At 34.0% G+C, this 13,404-nt stretch overlaps 1 protein-coding gene across 4 annotated transcripts in view; it reads right to left on the bottom strand.

Annotated features, from left to right (window-relative positions):
• Positions 1 to 13,404, bottom strand: part of Fstl5 (follistatin like 5) — a 575,824-nt gene that overhangs the window by 277,182 nt on the left and 285,238 nt on the right. For all 4 annotated transcript variants that reach the window (XM_034501239.2, XM_076932541.1, XM_076932540.1 and 1 more), the window contains exon 5: positions 3,792 to 3,988. In XM_034501239.2, coding sequence (XP_034357130.1) covers positions 3,792 to 3,988 — 197 coding nt within the window. The remainder of the gene's footprint in view (positions 1 to 3,791; positions 3,989 to 13,404) is intronic.

Below are 13,404 nucleotides of genomic sequence, written 5' to 3'. Positions count from 1 at the left end.
TTGAGCAAATAAAATGTAATTTATAGGGAAGCACTGCATGTACATAAATGCTAAAGTTTAAATTTATCTTGAACTATTTTAGTACAATGTATATTAGCATCCCAAACTAAAATATTTATTATTTGTCTAATGTTCATTTCAGTTTTAAATCCACCTATAAATATTTGACCACTGGGTATTCTAGAAACCCTAGAGCTCAATGATTGCAGAAGAAAATATTTGTCTCTCTGAACAGAACTTCAGGCTTTCATAAAATGCTAATTATATGGGATGGGCAGATGAGAGCATTCAAAGATGTATCAATCAGATACTATGCACTTATTTATTCTTTAATTTATTGGAATAAAATTGTCTTTCTACTCATATTATAATTTTCATTATTAAACCTTCACTTAAAATATTTTGCATGTTTGATGCTATGCAAATAGATTGAGTTATAATATCTTCAAGTAGTACTTGATTGCTTTCATCCAAAACTCATAAAAGATGTAATGTAAAGCATAATAGAAATATTTGTCTGTGATTCATCCTCTAGCTCAATCAGAGGTGCCCTTGTTACTTTCATTATCATCTCACTGTGCACTATTAGAGTCTGATTTGAATGTATTACATACAGTATCATAATGCCCAGGTACTTGGCATGGTTATAAGAAGCTTGTGTATACTCAATCATATAGGGATCGCATCACATTGAAGTAGTAATATCTTTTGACATTACTAGTTTAGAGATAGATAACATGAGAAATTGAGGATGTGGCTTGCCAAACATTACAAACCAAATAAGTAACTCTGTAATCAAAGTTCTTGATTAGCAACTTGTGATCATAAAAATTGATAACTCAAAAATTTTGTTGAAATTCTTTACTTTGTGCTTCAATTCCTTTGCCAAAAAATTTTTCTTTTTTGATTTTAATATTTATTGGCATGTATTGTTTAACATCACATTTTAAAACACTTTTAGGCTTTCCAATGAAAGCCTAAAATGAAAAATCTCCCAATGGCCTAATATAAATGTTTATCAGTTTTATGCAATATTATTCTATTTAATGTTTAAGAATTTCCAATAAATTTGCATTTTATTTGGACATATTTTACAGATCAAAATAACATTTGTGGTTTTATTATCATTTTTGTTCATCTATGATAAAGAAGGGTTATTTGAATGTTTATTTCATATCCGGTCTGTTTATTTGAGGTAATAATTTTCTTTCTTCTAACAAGTTCTTAAATATGATGGCTTCAAGTTGTTAACTCTAATCTTGTCATCTTTAATTACTGGTTTTTATTATGAACTTTCTCTGAACAAGATACAGCTGTATCTGCTGATTCACTTTAAAATATGCAAGAGAAACTCTAGAGATTATCTTCACTGTGGGCACTAAAAATTACGTGCAGATAGCTCCCAGGCTGTATACTTGAAAACTCAGAGAGAAATTATTGTCTTTAATTATCACTTGCAGTTCAATAAATCTTAAAATAACATGTATATTATTTGGTGAAATGGCTTATAAATTATTAACAGATATCATTAAATTCTTTTCATTTTATTTTTAAAAATCAAATTAATTTTTCCTTGGATCCTTATAGAATATCTGTTTTTAAAATTTTATAAGTATATTATGTTTATTAAATATTGCAACACTTGACAAGTTGATTGCTTAAAAGAAAGAGCTAAACCCACAAATATAAGGTAAACACTTATAAAACATATTTATCACATATTTCTCAAGAAATCCAAACAAATGTTTTATTATTGTCCTAAAGAGCTACTGATAGATGAGATATTAACATTTTCACTAAATACTAATGAAAGTAAAATATAATAATGAGTTATTTGAGGATATAAAGGAACATCATTAAAGAATCTATGAGTACTTATAGGAGGATAATGGCTGTTAAGGAAATGATGATCAAGCTATAACCAGAGACTCAGAGAGGTTAAGTAAAGTAGAAGGTTCTGAAAGGAAAGGGGTGTGGCCAATACTACCACAGAAAGAGAAAATAGAAGAAATTTTGCATGTAGACTGCTGGTAGGTGGGGACTGGAGCAGGATATATAGAAGAGAAGGTGGAATAAGGACTATATAGAGTCAGCTGGAATTGGGGAGCTGTGGGGTGGTAGTGTGGGGACATGGTACAGTAGAAACTTTCTGGAATCTATGTGAGTGACCCTCATGAGCACTGCTTGTAAGAGAAGATCTAGAATCTTAACTGGCCATCTTTGTAGCCAGGCAAGTCTTTCAGTGATGGGCCTGGGTTACAGTCAGTTGAGTTGCTGGCTGAGGGGACCCTATGAAGATCCCTAACAATCCAGCATAATGCTAGGACAGAAAGCCACTCTCTGAAAAATGATAGTGGGGCCTCTTTGCAGAGTAAACATCCATACAACTCATTGATCATAGAAATGTTGAGCTGGCACCTTCATGGTGTCTTCACCCATACACTCAAGTATCTTAGAAACAAGAAGGTTCTCTGCAGGCTTTGGAGAAAAACCTGCACACGAACCCAACCACAAAACTCTCCACCATCAATAAGATCTGCCTGAAAGATGTGCTTGGGCAATGGTGGCACAGAATTTGTGGGAGTGACTAACCAATGTTTGGTTTAATTAAGGACCATGCTTTAAGAGGGAATCCATGCTGTATACAACCGGGAAGGTGAAGAGCTTGAGACTAGATATCCCAAAATGTAGGGTAGAACCACAAACGACTAGCAAAAGAATCAATGAAATAAGAAACGATTAATGAGCTATAATGATATTCTGCTATACTCATAAATTGAAGCTTTGTCCAGTTATCAGAAGAGCTTCTTCCAGCAGCATATGGGAGCTAGTGCAGAGACTCACAGTAGGCAGAGAGAGTTTGAAAATGGAGGTTCCATTTGATCCTCCCTTTGAATATTCAGAAACTAATTAAAAGAGCTAGAGGAAAGATCTTAAGAGTTAGAGGGTTTGGAGGACAGCAGACCATGGCCCACTAAATGAACTGAACAAGACTCATATGGATTCAGAGAGACTAAACTGGCAAGCACAGGACCTACACGAGTCTGTACCAGGTCCTCTACATATGTTAAAGTTGTTAACTAGGCAGTTTCATAGGACTCTTAACAATGGGAGCTGGCGTTTCAATGACTCTTTTGCTCCTATTGGGTTGCCTTGATTTTGGGCTCTCTAAATGTGAGATTTGCCTTGTCTTATTGTCTCTTTTTTCCTGTTTGGCTGTAGTCTTTTGAAAGCCTGCTTTTTACTGAAGAGTAAATGGAGGGGCATGAACCTGGGGAGGAAGCAAGAAGGAGAGAGGAGCTGTTAGGAATAAAGTGAGAGAAAACTGTATTTGGAATATATTGTATGAAATTTTCTTTCCAATAAAAATAAAAATGAAGCCATTGCATATTACAAAGAAAAATAAAGAAATATAAAGAACAATTTTGTATTCTAAAATTGAAAGCTTCGAAACTGGATAAATTCATAAAGATTTCTAAAATTGACATGTTGAAATATATATATCATCAGTTGCTGACATTCCAAACTTAAGCCTGGCAAATACATACTGAATAATATTCCAAGCTCTTGGCTTTCTCAGTCAGGATCAAATTACATATCCCAGGAGGGTTTCAACCCCATCATTCCCCCCACATATTTTTCCATAACCAGTTATGTTGTCAAATTTTTCTTAACATTTCATTTCTACTCTTTTAATAATATGATTTAAATATATTATTAAATTGAGTAAATTTTAACAAATATGAAACTATCTTTTATATTTAAGCAAGACATTTTATCATTGATCATACCTGAGTTAGTTCATTAATATCTACAAGTCCATTACTGTCTGCATCAAAATACTTGAACATTTGATCCACCAATGGCTTCTTCCTAGATATGTCATCACTGTTGGGATTCTCATTTTCTTGTGTAATGTACTTTTGGTTTTGTAAGTCTAAAAGCATACTTTTCATCTTGCTGTATTCAGTGGCCATGCAGTTGTCTCCTGTAACAAAAAATGTTTGAGTTAATTTTGAAACAATCTTATTGCGAAAAAATTTTAATATTTAGCAATTGATGCTATATAGGCAATGTTTGAAATTAAAACAAATTTAAATTCCAATTTTGTAGACATTAAAACTTGGAAAAATGAATGAGCTGCTCCCAAGGTGCTGGAAAACTTTTTTTCTGCCAAGGTGGCAAAATATTTACTATGTATTTTTCCTATAAGAAAGACATTATTATTTGAGAAACAACAACACATGTGACCAACTAGTTATATAGAATATGAATTAATTGTCTCAGTTTCTATCTAACAGCGCTACATTGATAAACTCAGACATGCATAAAGTAATGCACAGGGGCAGAGGAAATGACCTTGCAAGTTAGAGCACTTTGCTATCTTATACACAACCATAAATTGGTTTCTGCCTCCCCTTATCAGTTGGTTCACAACAACCTGTTACTCCAGCTCCAAAGATTCTATACCTTGATGTAACCTCCTCTCCCATCTATTCCTGACAAGGCCATCCTCCCCTACATAAACAGCTGGAGTCATGGGTCTCTCCATGTGTGTTTCCAGGCTGGTGGTTTAGATCCTGTGAGCTCTGGTTGATTGGTATTATTGCTCTCACTATGGGGCATGTAAGCCCCTTCAGCTCCTTCAGTCTTCACTTTAACTCTTCCATTGGGAACCCCTTGATCAGTTCAATGGTTAGCTGTGAACATCCTCCTCTGTTTATGTCAGGCTCTGGCAGACCTCTAAGGAGACAGCTGTATCAGGCTCCTGTCAGCATGCACTTCCTGACATCCACATCAGCGTCTACCTTTGGTGACTGCACATGCGATGGATACCCAGGTGGAACAGTCCCCAGATGACCCCTCCTTCAGTTTCTGTCCCATGGATCAATAGCTTTTAAATGGTAATATTCCAGAGAATGAGAGAGATCTTTCTGTATAAATCATCAATCAAGGTTAACACACAGGCCAATCTGGTGGGGGGCGGAGGCATTTTCCTGACTGAGGTTCTCTCTTTTAAGATATTTATACTTTTTGCCAAATTAACATAAAGCTACCCAACACACTTCCTCAGAAATCCCCAGTTAGGAGTAAGGGTCAAGAACCCCTCCTCATTCTATGCTAGAATGTTGGCTAGCTTGAAGTTATATGAATAGTATGTACGAACACACAGCTGCTATGAATTATTCTATTTAGTGACCCTATCAGCAAAACAATATTTAGCTTTGGTTCTTAATTATATGTGAGTCTTAGAATCTTTCCATCTCCTCTTCAGAAGTGGGCTCTGAGTCTTTAGGTAGGACAGGGCATTGCATAGACTTTCCATATATGTATGAACACTTCACACCTAATCACTGTACTTTTAACCAATTGTTTCTGTGTTAAACATCTACTGTACAAGACTTCTTTGATGAGTTATAAAAGTTGTGCTAATCTATGGGTAGAGAGACATGAATTTACAAGGTACCTTCTTTTAGAAAAATCTCTGCCATGTTGGCAATGAATACAATAGTAGCACTGGTATTATAACAGTAACCAATTCCTTTCTGATTGTTTTTGAAGGACTAATTCATAGGAGAAAATATATACCCAGCATTTCGAGATCTTTTTATCTTCTGAGATCTTCTTTGATTTCCTTCTTCAGGGACTTAAAGTGTTCCTGTCATATAGATCTTTCACATGCTTGGTTAGATTCACACCATGGTATTTCACATTATTTGTAACTTTTGTGAAGGGTATTGTTTCCCTAATTTCATTCTCAGCCTGTTTATTAAATCTGACCAAAAGTCCATCGTTGTGGAGTTTTCAAACCCCAGAAATAAACCTACTACTATTAGACTGTTAAATAGACACAGTGTCAAAATGCCTCATGTTCTCACCTACTCAAAAAGTGTTGGGGGTAATTTCCATATCATAGAGTAGACACTAAGTCCAAGTACATATTGGTTGCCAACTCCCACTAGCTTGGTGCTACTACTGTAGTAGTGCATATTGCAGGCCAGTCAATATTATAGATTGAAGGGTTTGCAATTGGGTTAATGTTTGCCTTCTTTTTGTAGTCTGCAGAGTACCATAGGGCATAGGGATGAAGGCTCTAGAGAGGTACAGACTTGACTCATCTGTGTTAAATGAGTAACATGGGTACTGTATTCCTAGTACTGAAAGCTTCCTTCAGCAAGGGAGATGTTTGTCCTCTCTCTTCCTATGCCCATCCCCAAGTCCCATGCACTATAGTAGATGGCCACATAAAATGAACTCAATGGAATCATTCAAAGATCTTTGTCTCATAATATTTGGTCAAGCTCCTCTTGACCTCCCATACAGGTTCTTCGGGTCTATATTATGGCTACTGCGATTCATTTGTGTAGGAATATATATGTTTCTGCATCTATATTTGTCTCTTGTGCTTCTCTTTAGCTTTTTTCCTGTTAGTTTGTTATGACCTATTTGGCTAGTTTAAATTTCTTTGATTATATTTTACTTTTATTATTATTTAGATAACCATTTGTTTTCTTTATTTTTAAACAAGATTATTTATTATATATTCAGGATGAAATGTTACCATTCACTTCAACTTTTTTTATTGGATACTTTATTTATTTACAGTACAGATATCACCTCCTTTCCTCATTTCCCTACCTAGAATACCCTATCTTATACCCTCTCTTCCTTTATGCTTTTATATCATTTTGATTACATGCATGTAATAAGGTCAGTTCTAGGTTGAGGGTCTAGCAATACAGTAGATGCAAATAGTTGAAGAACAAGAAATACAATAAACACAAATAGTCAAAGAAAAAGCAAGACATTAAACCTAGTTATGTTAACACTCCCTTGATCACTGTTTCTAAAGGCTTATCAGGATGACCAAAGTATCTGAGCCTACTTCCCTATCCTAGCCCAAGATCATTTTCATATCTGAAGCCTACTTCATTGTTCTAGTCTAAAATTTAGAATCCTGTCTGAAATTACTTCTTTGTTCTGGCCTAATATTTAGATTTATGCCTGAGATTACTTTTTTGTTGTAGCCTATGATTTAGACTCCTACCTGAAATTACTTCTTTGTTGTAGTCTAATGTCATATTCTTGCTTGAATCCTACTTCCTTGTCCTTAGCCAATGTCATATTCCTGTCAAGCAGCCCCTTTCCTTGTCTTTGGCCCATGTCAGCTTCTTGCCAAGCATCCGCAAAGGCTCTCCACCTCTCCCCCTTTTTTATTTCATTAACAAGACTGAGCCTGTCTTAGGTTGTTCTGACAAGAATGCCTTCCTTACCCATTATGGAATATGCATTATCAAAGGCAATGCACTTCTGTCTTAGGTTGGTAAGGCTCTGTGCATAATCTTACCCATCCTTGGCTTGCCAGCCTGTTAATTTAATAACTTTAAAGAGAGACAGAAATGGTGTAGATTCAGATGAGAAGGAAATAGTCATTTTCTGGGAAGAACTGACAGAGAAGAATTGTACTTAGTGTATATTGTATGAAAACAATCTAAGAAAGAAGTAACAAGTAACCTAAAAGTAAGGCTCTACCAAAAATAGTAACACCCTCCCACCTCACCCCCACTGTTCAACACCACAATTACTTGTTAAGCTACACTTTTGACATTCTAGCTTGCCCATTCAGAGCATGTATTTTATATTAACACTGGAAATAGACACCCTTGATTCCATGGATTGCTTCCTGTTTTTATTTGATCAGAATTTCCCAGAGAACAATAAAGATTTTGGCTCATAGTCAGTACTTGATATACCTGTTACCAGGAAAAAGCCCATGTCTTTAGAAGCTTGACAGAATAGAAACTGGGAAGCTATATAAGGCATGGTCTTCATTTTCATTTCATTTAAATTTTCTTTTAAAAATTTAAACAGCCCCCCTAAAACTTAAACCCATGAAGCAAAGAAGCCCTTGTGGAAAGTTTCAAATCATTTGAAAAGTCGAAGGATGCCAGGCAGTGGGGGCACACTTTTTAAATCCCAGCACTTGGGGAGCAAAGGCAGGTGGATTTCTGAGTTCGAGCCCAGCCTGGTCTACAGAGTGAGTTCCAGGACAGCCAGGGCTACACAGAGAAACTCTGTCTCAAAAAAACAAAAACAAACAAACAAACAAACAGACAAAAAGTCGAAGGAACTAAAAGTAACAACAAAGTAAAGGATGACAACAGTCTTCAGACTGTTCATATAAAAGATCAGACTCCTTTCACCAAGAACATATTTCCCTCAACTTACTTATTAAATTATTGGAATATTTTAAAGAACTAATAATTACAAATTGTCCAAAACTATTAATTTAAAAACTACAGCACATTTGGTAAACTGTCTAAAAATTAAGAGCTGGGGGTAAATATTTTAGTCTTACTGATCTATCCTGTTACCAAAAGAGCAGAATACAAATATAGGGTAAATTGGTATGAAGAAAGCAAAGGTTCCCCAATCCACCTGCATAAACATAGAAGTTACTCCCCAGTGTTACATTTCCAGCACAATTAAAAATTTTAATGAGGTCCCCTGCATATAGGCAGTATTCCTTTTAGAATAAGATTTAAAATATATTAAAATAGCCATAATCTTGCAAAATGCTTAAGTGTATATTCTTATTCCTTTCTAAAATATTTTACATTATCCAACAAACAGTAATATAAATATTTATTTATAGCAAAAATTAACTTCCGCAACAGAAAAAAAAACTGTTTTTACTTTATCAAGTGTAATCATGCCCAGTGTTTATCAAAACTACCCCACTATCTGATTTACTAAAAGGACAAATGTAAAATAAACATCCTTAGCAATTTTTGAGATAAAATTTGAGAGACACCAAAATCTCACAATTACAAGCTACATTAAAGATATCTAATTGTGGCTTTCTCTTGCAAAGCCCACATTAATGCTGTGCTGTGTCAGATCTTTTCTCTGAGTACTTTTCTTCTATTAGATCCTTGCTGGATAGATCTAAGTTAAAAATCTCTTCTTAATAATTTTTAAATCTGCTTCATACTGTCCTGGAATTTCTTCCTGTAGCTCAGATTCTAGTTTTATCGGCATCTGATAGGATTCTTCATGCTATAATTTTACCTGGAGCTATGCCTTCAGCTCCCATACCACAAGTAGTGGCAACCACTTCAGCCTTAAGGAAGACCAAGTTAGAATTGCTTTCTAAAGGTCATAAAATAGTTGTTTGATGTCAGAGTTTATGGTTATGCTTAGGAATTGCCAGACCCATTTTTTACTTGAGTCTGTCCCAAGAAGAAAAACCAAGACACTGCTAAGGAAAATCTGCTGTTGAACTTGGAGAGGAAATAGTAAATATTTTATATTAGATATGTAAAATAATCTGTGAATTTCTATGAAGATGATAAAGAATGTTTATGTTGCCTTTTAAGTTAGTTAAAAACTTTCCCACCTGCATACATTATAAAAATGCAAATTGAGATTCTTCAAATTAAATAGAAAATTATTGAAAAATAAACATTAACTGAAGATTCTTTATATGAAACACATCCAAAACTAGACTATAGTCAAACTCTTAGATCTAAACTGAGTATATGTAATTTGTAAAATATTGAGTATAAGAAAGACACAATGAAATTGCAACTTATAAACTTATCTGAGTCTTATAAAAAGTAAATCAGGAGGTATAAGGAGGAATTTGACTGAATATGTTCAGAACACACGTGATTTCTCAAAGAATTAGTTAAAATAGCTGACTTCTTTTTAATTGCTAAGATTTGCTCATTTATTATCATTATGACATTTAATACCCTTGACATCTTTTTTATATTGTGCTAGTTATTGACGTTGGTTGGTGTGTTACCTTGTTGAATTGTTTTATTTTTATCTCCTCTGCTTCCGAAGGAGCAGCTTATTGTTTACCTCTTATCTTTTCTAAAATGCATGATATTTTTATCCTGAGAGTGCTTGTCCTGAGTATTGCATCACATTGACTACTGCAGAGTTTTATTTTAGTCTTTGCTATCTCTTTTAAAAACATAATTTTGCTCTTTGTTTATTAATGGCTAATATGTTTTATGAGATTCCTAATTTATCTTAATTTTGTTTCTGCATTAAAAGGGGAGGAAGTCAGTCTTTAACCTCAGTTGCCTCACTCCTATTATGCCATCTTAATTTTCTCTGTAATTGTTTGTCTGCCAATATTGAGTTTAGATAACTTCAGGACATTTTTATTGTTGACTTATTTTATTTTATTCTACCATTGCTTTCCTAAATATTGAAGTTTCTGTTTGTGTTTAGTCTTCCCATATTTTAATCAGGTTTCCTCATTCTCATTAAGATTTGGAATGTTTTGAATATTTTTATTTTTTTTAATTTTTTTTGTTTTTGTTTTTTCAAGACAGAGTTTCTTTGTGTAGCCCTGGCTGTCTTGGAATTCACTCTGTAGACCAGGCTGGCCTTGAACTCAGAAATCTACCTGCATCTGCCTCCTAAGTGCTAAGATTAAAGGTATGTGCCACCACTGCCCAGCTGTTTTGAATATTTTAAATGATTAAAAGTTTCCATTCTCTTCATATATAACTGACACTGTGTTTTTATTATAATATTGATTATTCATTATTATTATTGTTGCTTCAGATACTTTGAAATTCCTGGAAATTGACTTTACTTTTTGGATGATAAATTATTTTAGGAATGACTGTATATTCAGCAGGATCATGGCATAAAATCACAGTGAAAATGTATAGCAAGCATTATATTTCACTCAGTTTGGTTAAATATGCACAGACATCATAAAATTATTGTAAATTGAATAGTATCTTAAAAAATAATCAACTATATTCAATCTGGTACTTAATTTCACTAAAATCATTTATTTTGTTAACTTCATTTTACTCACTTAAATAATGATTTTCTGCACATGAACTATTAGCTATTCTTTCAAAACTATGACAATTTTTTTCAAAAAATTTAAGAATGAGCTACATAATAGAGTCAAGTACTTGAGGCATTCTAATAATAATCTTCAATTATAAGGTTCATAGAACACCAACAAATGCATTTTCTAACAAAAAGCAGGATTTTGATAGTGCTTCATAAGACCTTTGTCTACTAAAGTACTCAAAATAGACCTTTGGTGATTGGAGTACACTCGTAAAGAACATCCTCCTTGGTAATGCATTGCTATTCTGGTTTTAGAGTTCTTTATTCTCATAATATATATTTCAAGTAAAGCTACAGAGAATATTATAGCTAATTATTTAAATAAAATATCTTTAGGTTGATTTAATAATTCCATTTTTTATTACTTGACAATGTGATTCATATATATTTCCTAGAATCCAACCAATATTCCTTTCTATTCAAATCCTCTCATATTGCTTTTCTCTCCCAATTTTGTAGCTTCCTTTTATTTATTATTTTAGACTCATTGAACCCAGTTAGTGCATCCAGTAGGTGTTTGGTTGTAGAACCATATGCTAGAGTATAGAGTGCTTCTCAGGAGGCAAATCACTGAAACAAAGTGACTTCCTCTTCCCCAGTAGCAATCATCTGCTAATAGATCTTTAAGATAAGGGTGATACTCTATTAACACCTATCTTATCCATGACAGGTTTTTTGGCTGGTTTGATATCCCATCCCAACACCTGAAGGATAAGATAATGATACCTCACTTTCATTTAAATAATATCTACATAACAACCCATATCAAAATTAGGTAGGAGATATTTTTCTCAGTAGCTCCATGGAAAGTTCACAAAAATAGACCACAGAATGGAGCACAAATTATCTCTAAACAATTAGAAAAATTTCTGTAACATTTCTTATAATTTGTCAAACAAAACTAGACAATAACAGCAGTAAGAAAATAAAAAATATATAGTTAAAGAGGTTGAACAAACATTATTTAATTATGAATAGATCACCGAAGAAATAGAGAAGAAAATTATAGATTTCCTAGAAGTGATTAAAAATTAAAACATGGGCATCTCATTTGGTCTGCCTGGGAAAGGCAGCAGATCTCCTGCCACCTTCCTGAGAAGTCCTGCTGCCATCAGGATCTTCCAGCCAACACAGGGAAAATCAGATGCCAAAAGTATGGTATAAGAACATAATCAACAAGACCCAAGGCAATATGGTACCACAAGAGCCCAGCTATCCTGCTATAACAAACCCTGGACATTCTAATGAAATTGGAATTCAAGAAGAAGATTTTAAATCCAATCTTAGAAATAAAGGCCTTTAAAGAGGACATGAAAAATTGCCTTAAGAAAATACATGAAAATTCATTTAAACAAGGAGCTGCATTAAAAGAAGAAGCAAAGAAATATAAAGAAATACAGGAAAATACAGTCAAACAAGCGAAGGATATGAATAAAACTGTTCAAGCTCTGAAAAGTGAAATAGAAGCAATAAAGAAAACATGAACTGAGGCAATCTAAGAGATAGAAAATCTATGAAGAGAACAAAAACTACAGACATAAGCATCACTAAGTTAATATTAGAGATGGAAGAGTATCTCAGGTGTAGAAGATATGATAGAAGAAATCAATACATCAGTCAAAGAAATGCAAAGTCTTTAAAAAGTTCATGACAGAGAACATCCAAGAAATTTGGGACACTATGAAATGATCAAACCTAAGAATAATAGGAATAGAGGGAGGTTATTCCCAGATCAAAGGCCCTGAAAACATTTTCAACAAAATCGTAGAAGAAAATTTCCTTAATCTAAAGAAATAAATGCCTATAAAGGTACAACAAGCTTACAGAACACCAAACAGATTGGGCCAGAAAAGAAAATCCTCCTACTGCATAGAAAGCAAAACACTAAATGTACAGAAAAAAAAAGTAAGAACTTTAAGAGCAGCCAGGGAAAATGGTCATGTAATATACAAAGGCAGACCTATTAGAATTACACCCGATTTTTCCCCTGAGACAATAAAAGCTAGAAGGGCATGGGGAGAGGTCTTACAGACCTCAAGAGACCACAAATGTCAGCCAAGACTACTTTACCCAGCAAAAATTACAGTTAATATAGATGGAGAAAGGTGTTTCATATTTAAAATTTAAATAGTGTTTTTCAACTAACCCAGCCCTACAGAGGATACAAGAAAAACAACTTCAACCCAATGAGGCTAATTATATGAAAAGGAGAATAAAATAAAAGCTAAACACACACACACATGTATCTGGCAAATGGATGTTACTCATTATAATGAATTTGGCAAGCAAAAATATATACATGTATGTGTAGACACATACAGTGGTTTCATTTATGCAACATTACAAACTGGAGAAGCAAGCAAGCATGTGATTGCTTATATGCTGGCTACAATCTCTGTATTGGGTGTGCCTAAACAGATAAAAACTGACAATGGCCCAGGTTATACAAGCTCCAGTTTCCACCAATTTTGTGAAAGATTAGGAATACTACACAAAACGGGTATTCCATAT

Source organism: Arvicanthis niloticus, chromosome 4, assembly GCF_011762505.2.
Source record: "Arvicanthis niloticus isolate mArvNil1 chromosome 4, mArvNil1.pat.X, whole genome shotgun sequence".
In the NCBI taxonomy this organism is placed as follows: domain Eukaryota; kingdom Metazoa; phylum Chordata; class Mammalia; order Rodentia; family Muridae; genus Arvicanthis; species Arvicanthis niloticus.
The sequence above is the reverse complement of the archived record's forward strand: the minus strand, read 5'-3'. Positions and strand labels throughout refer to the sequence as shown.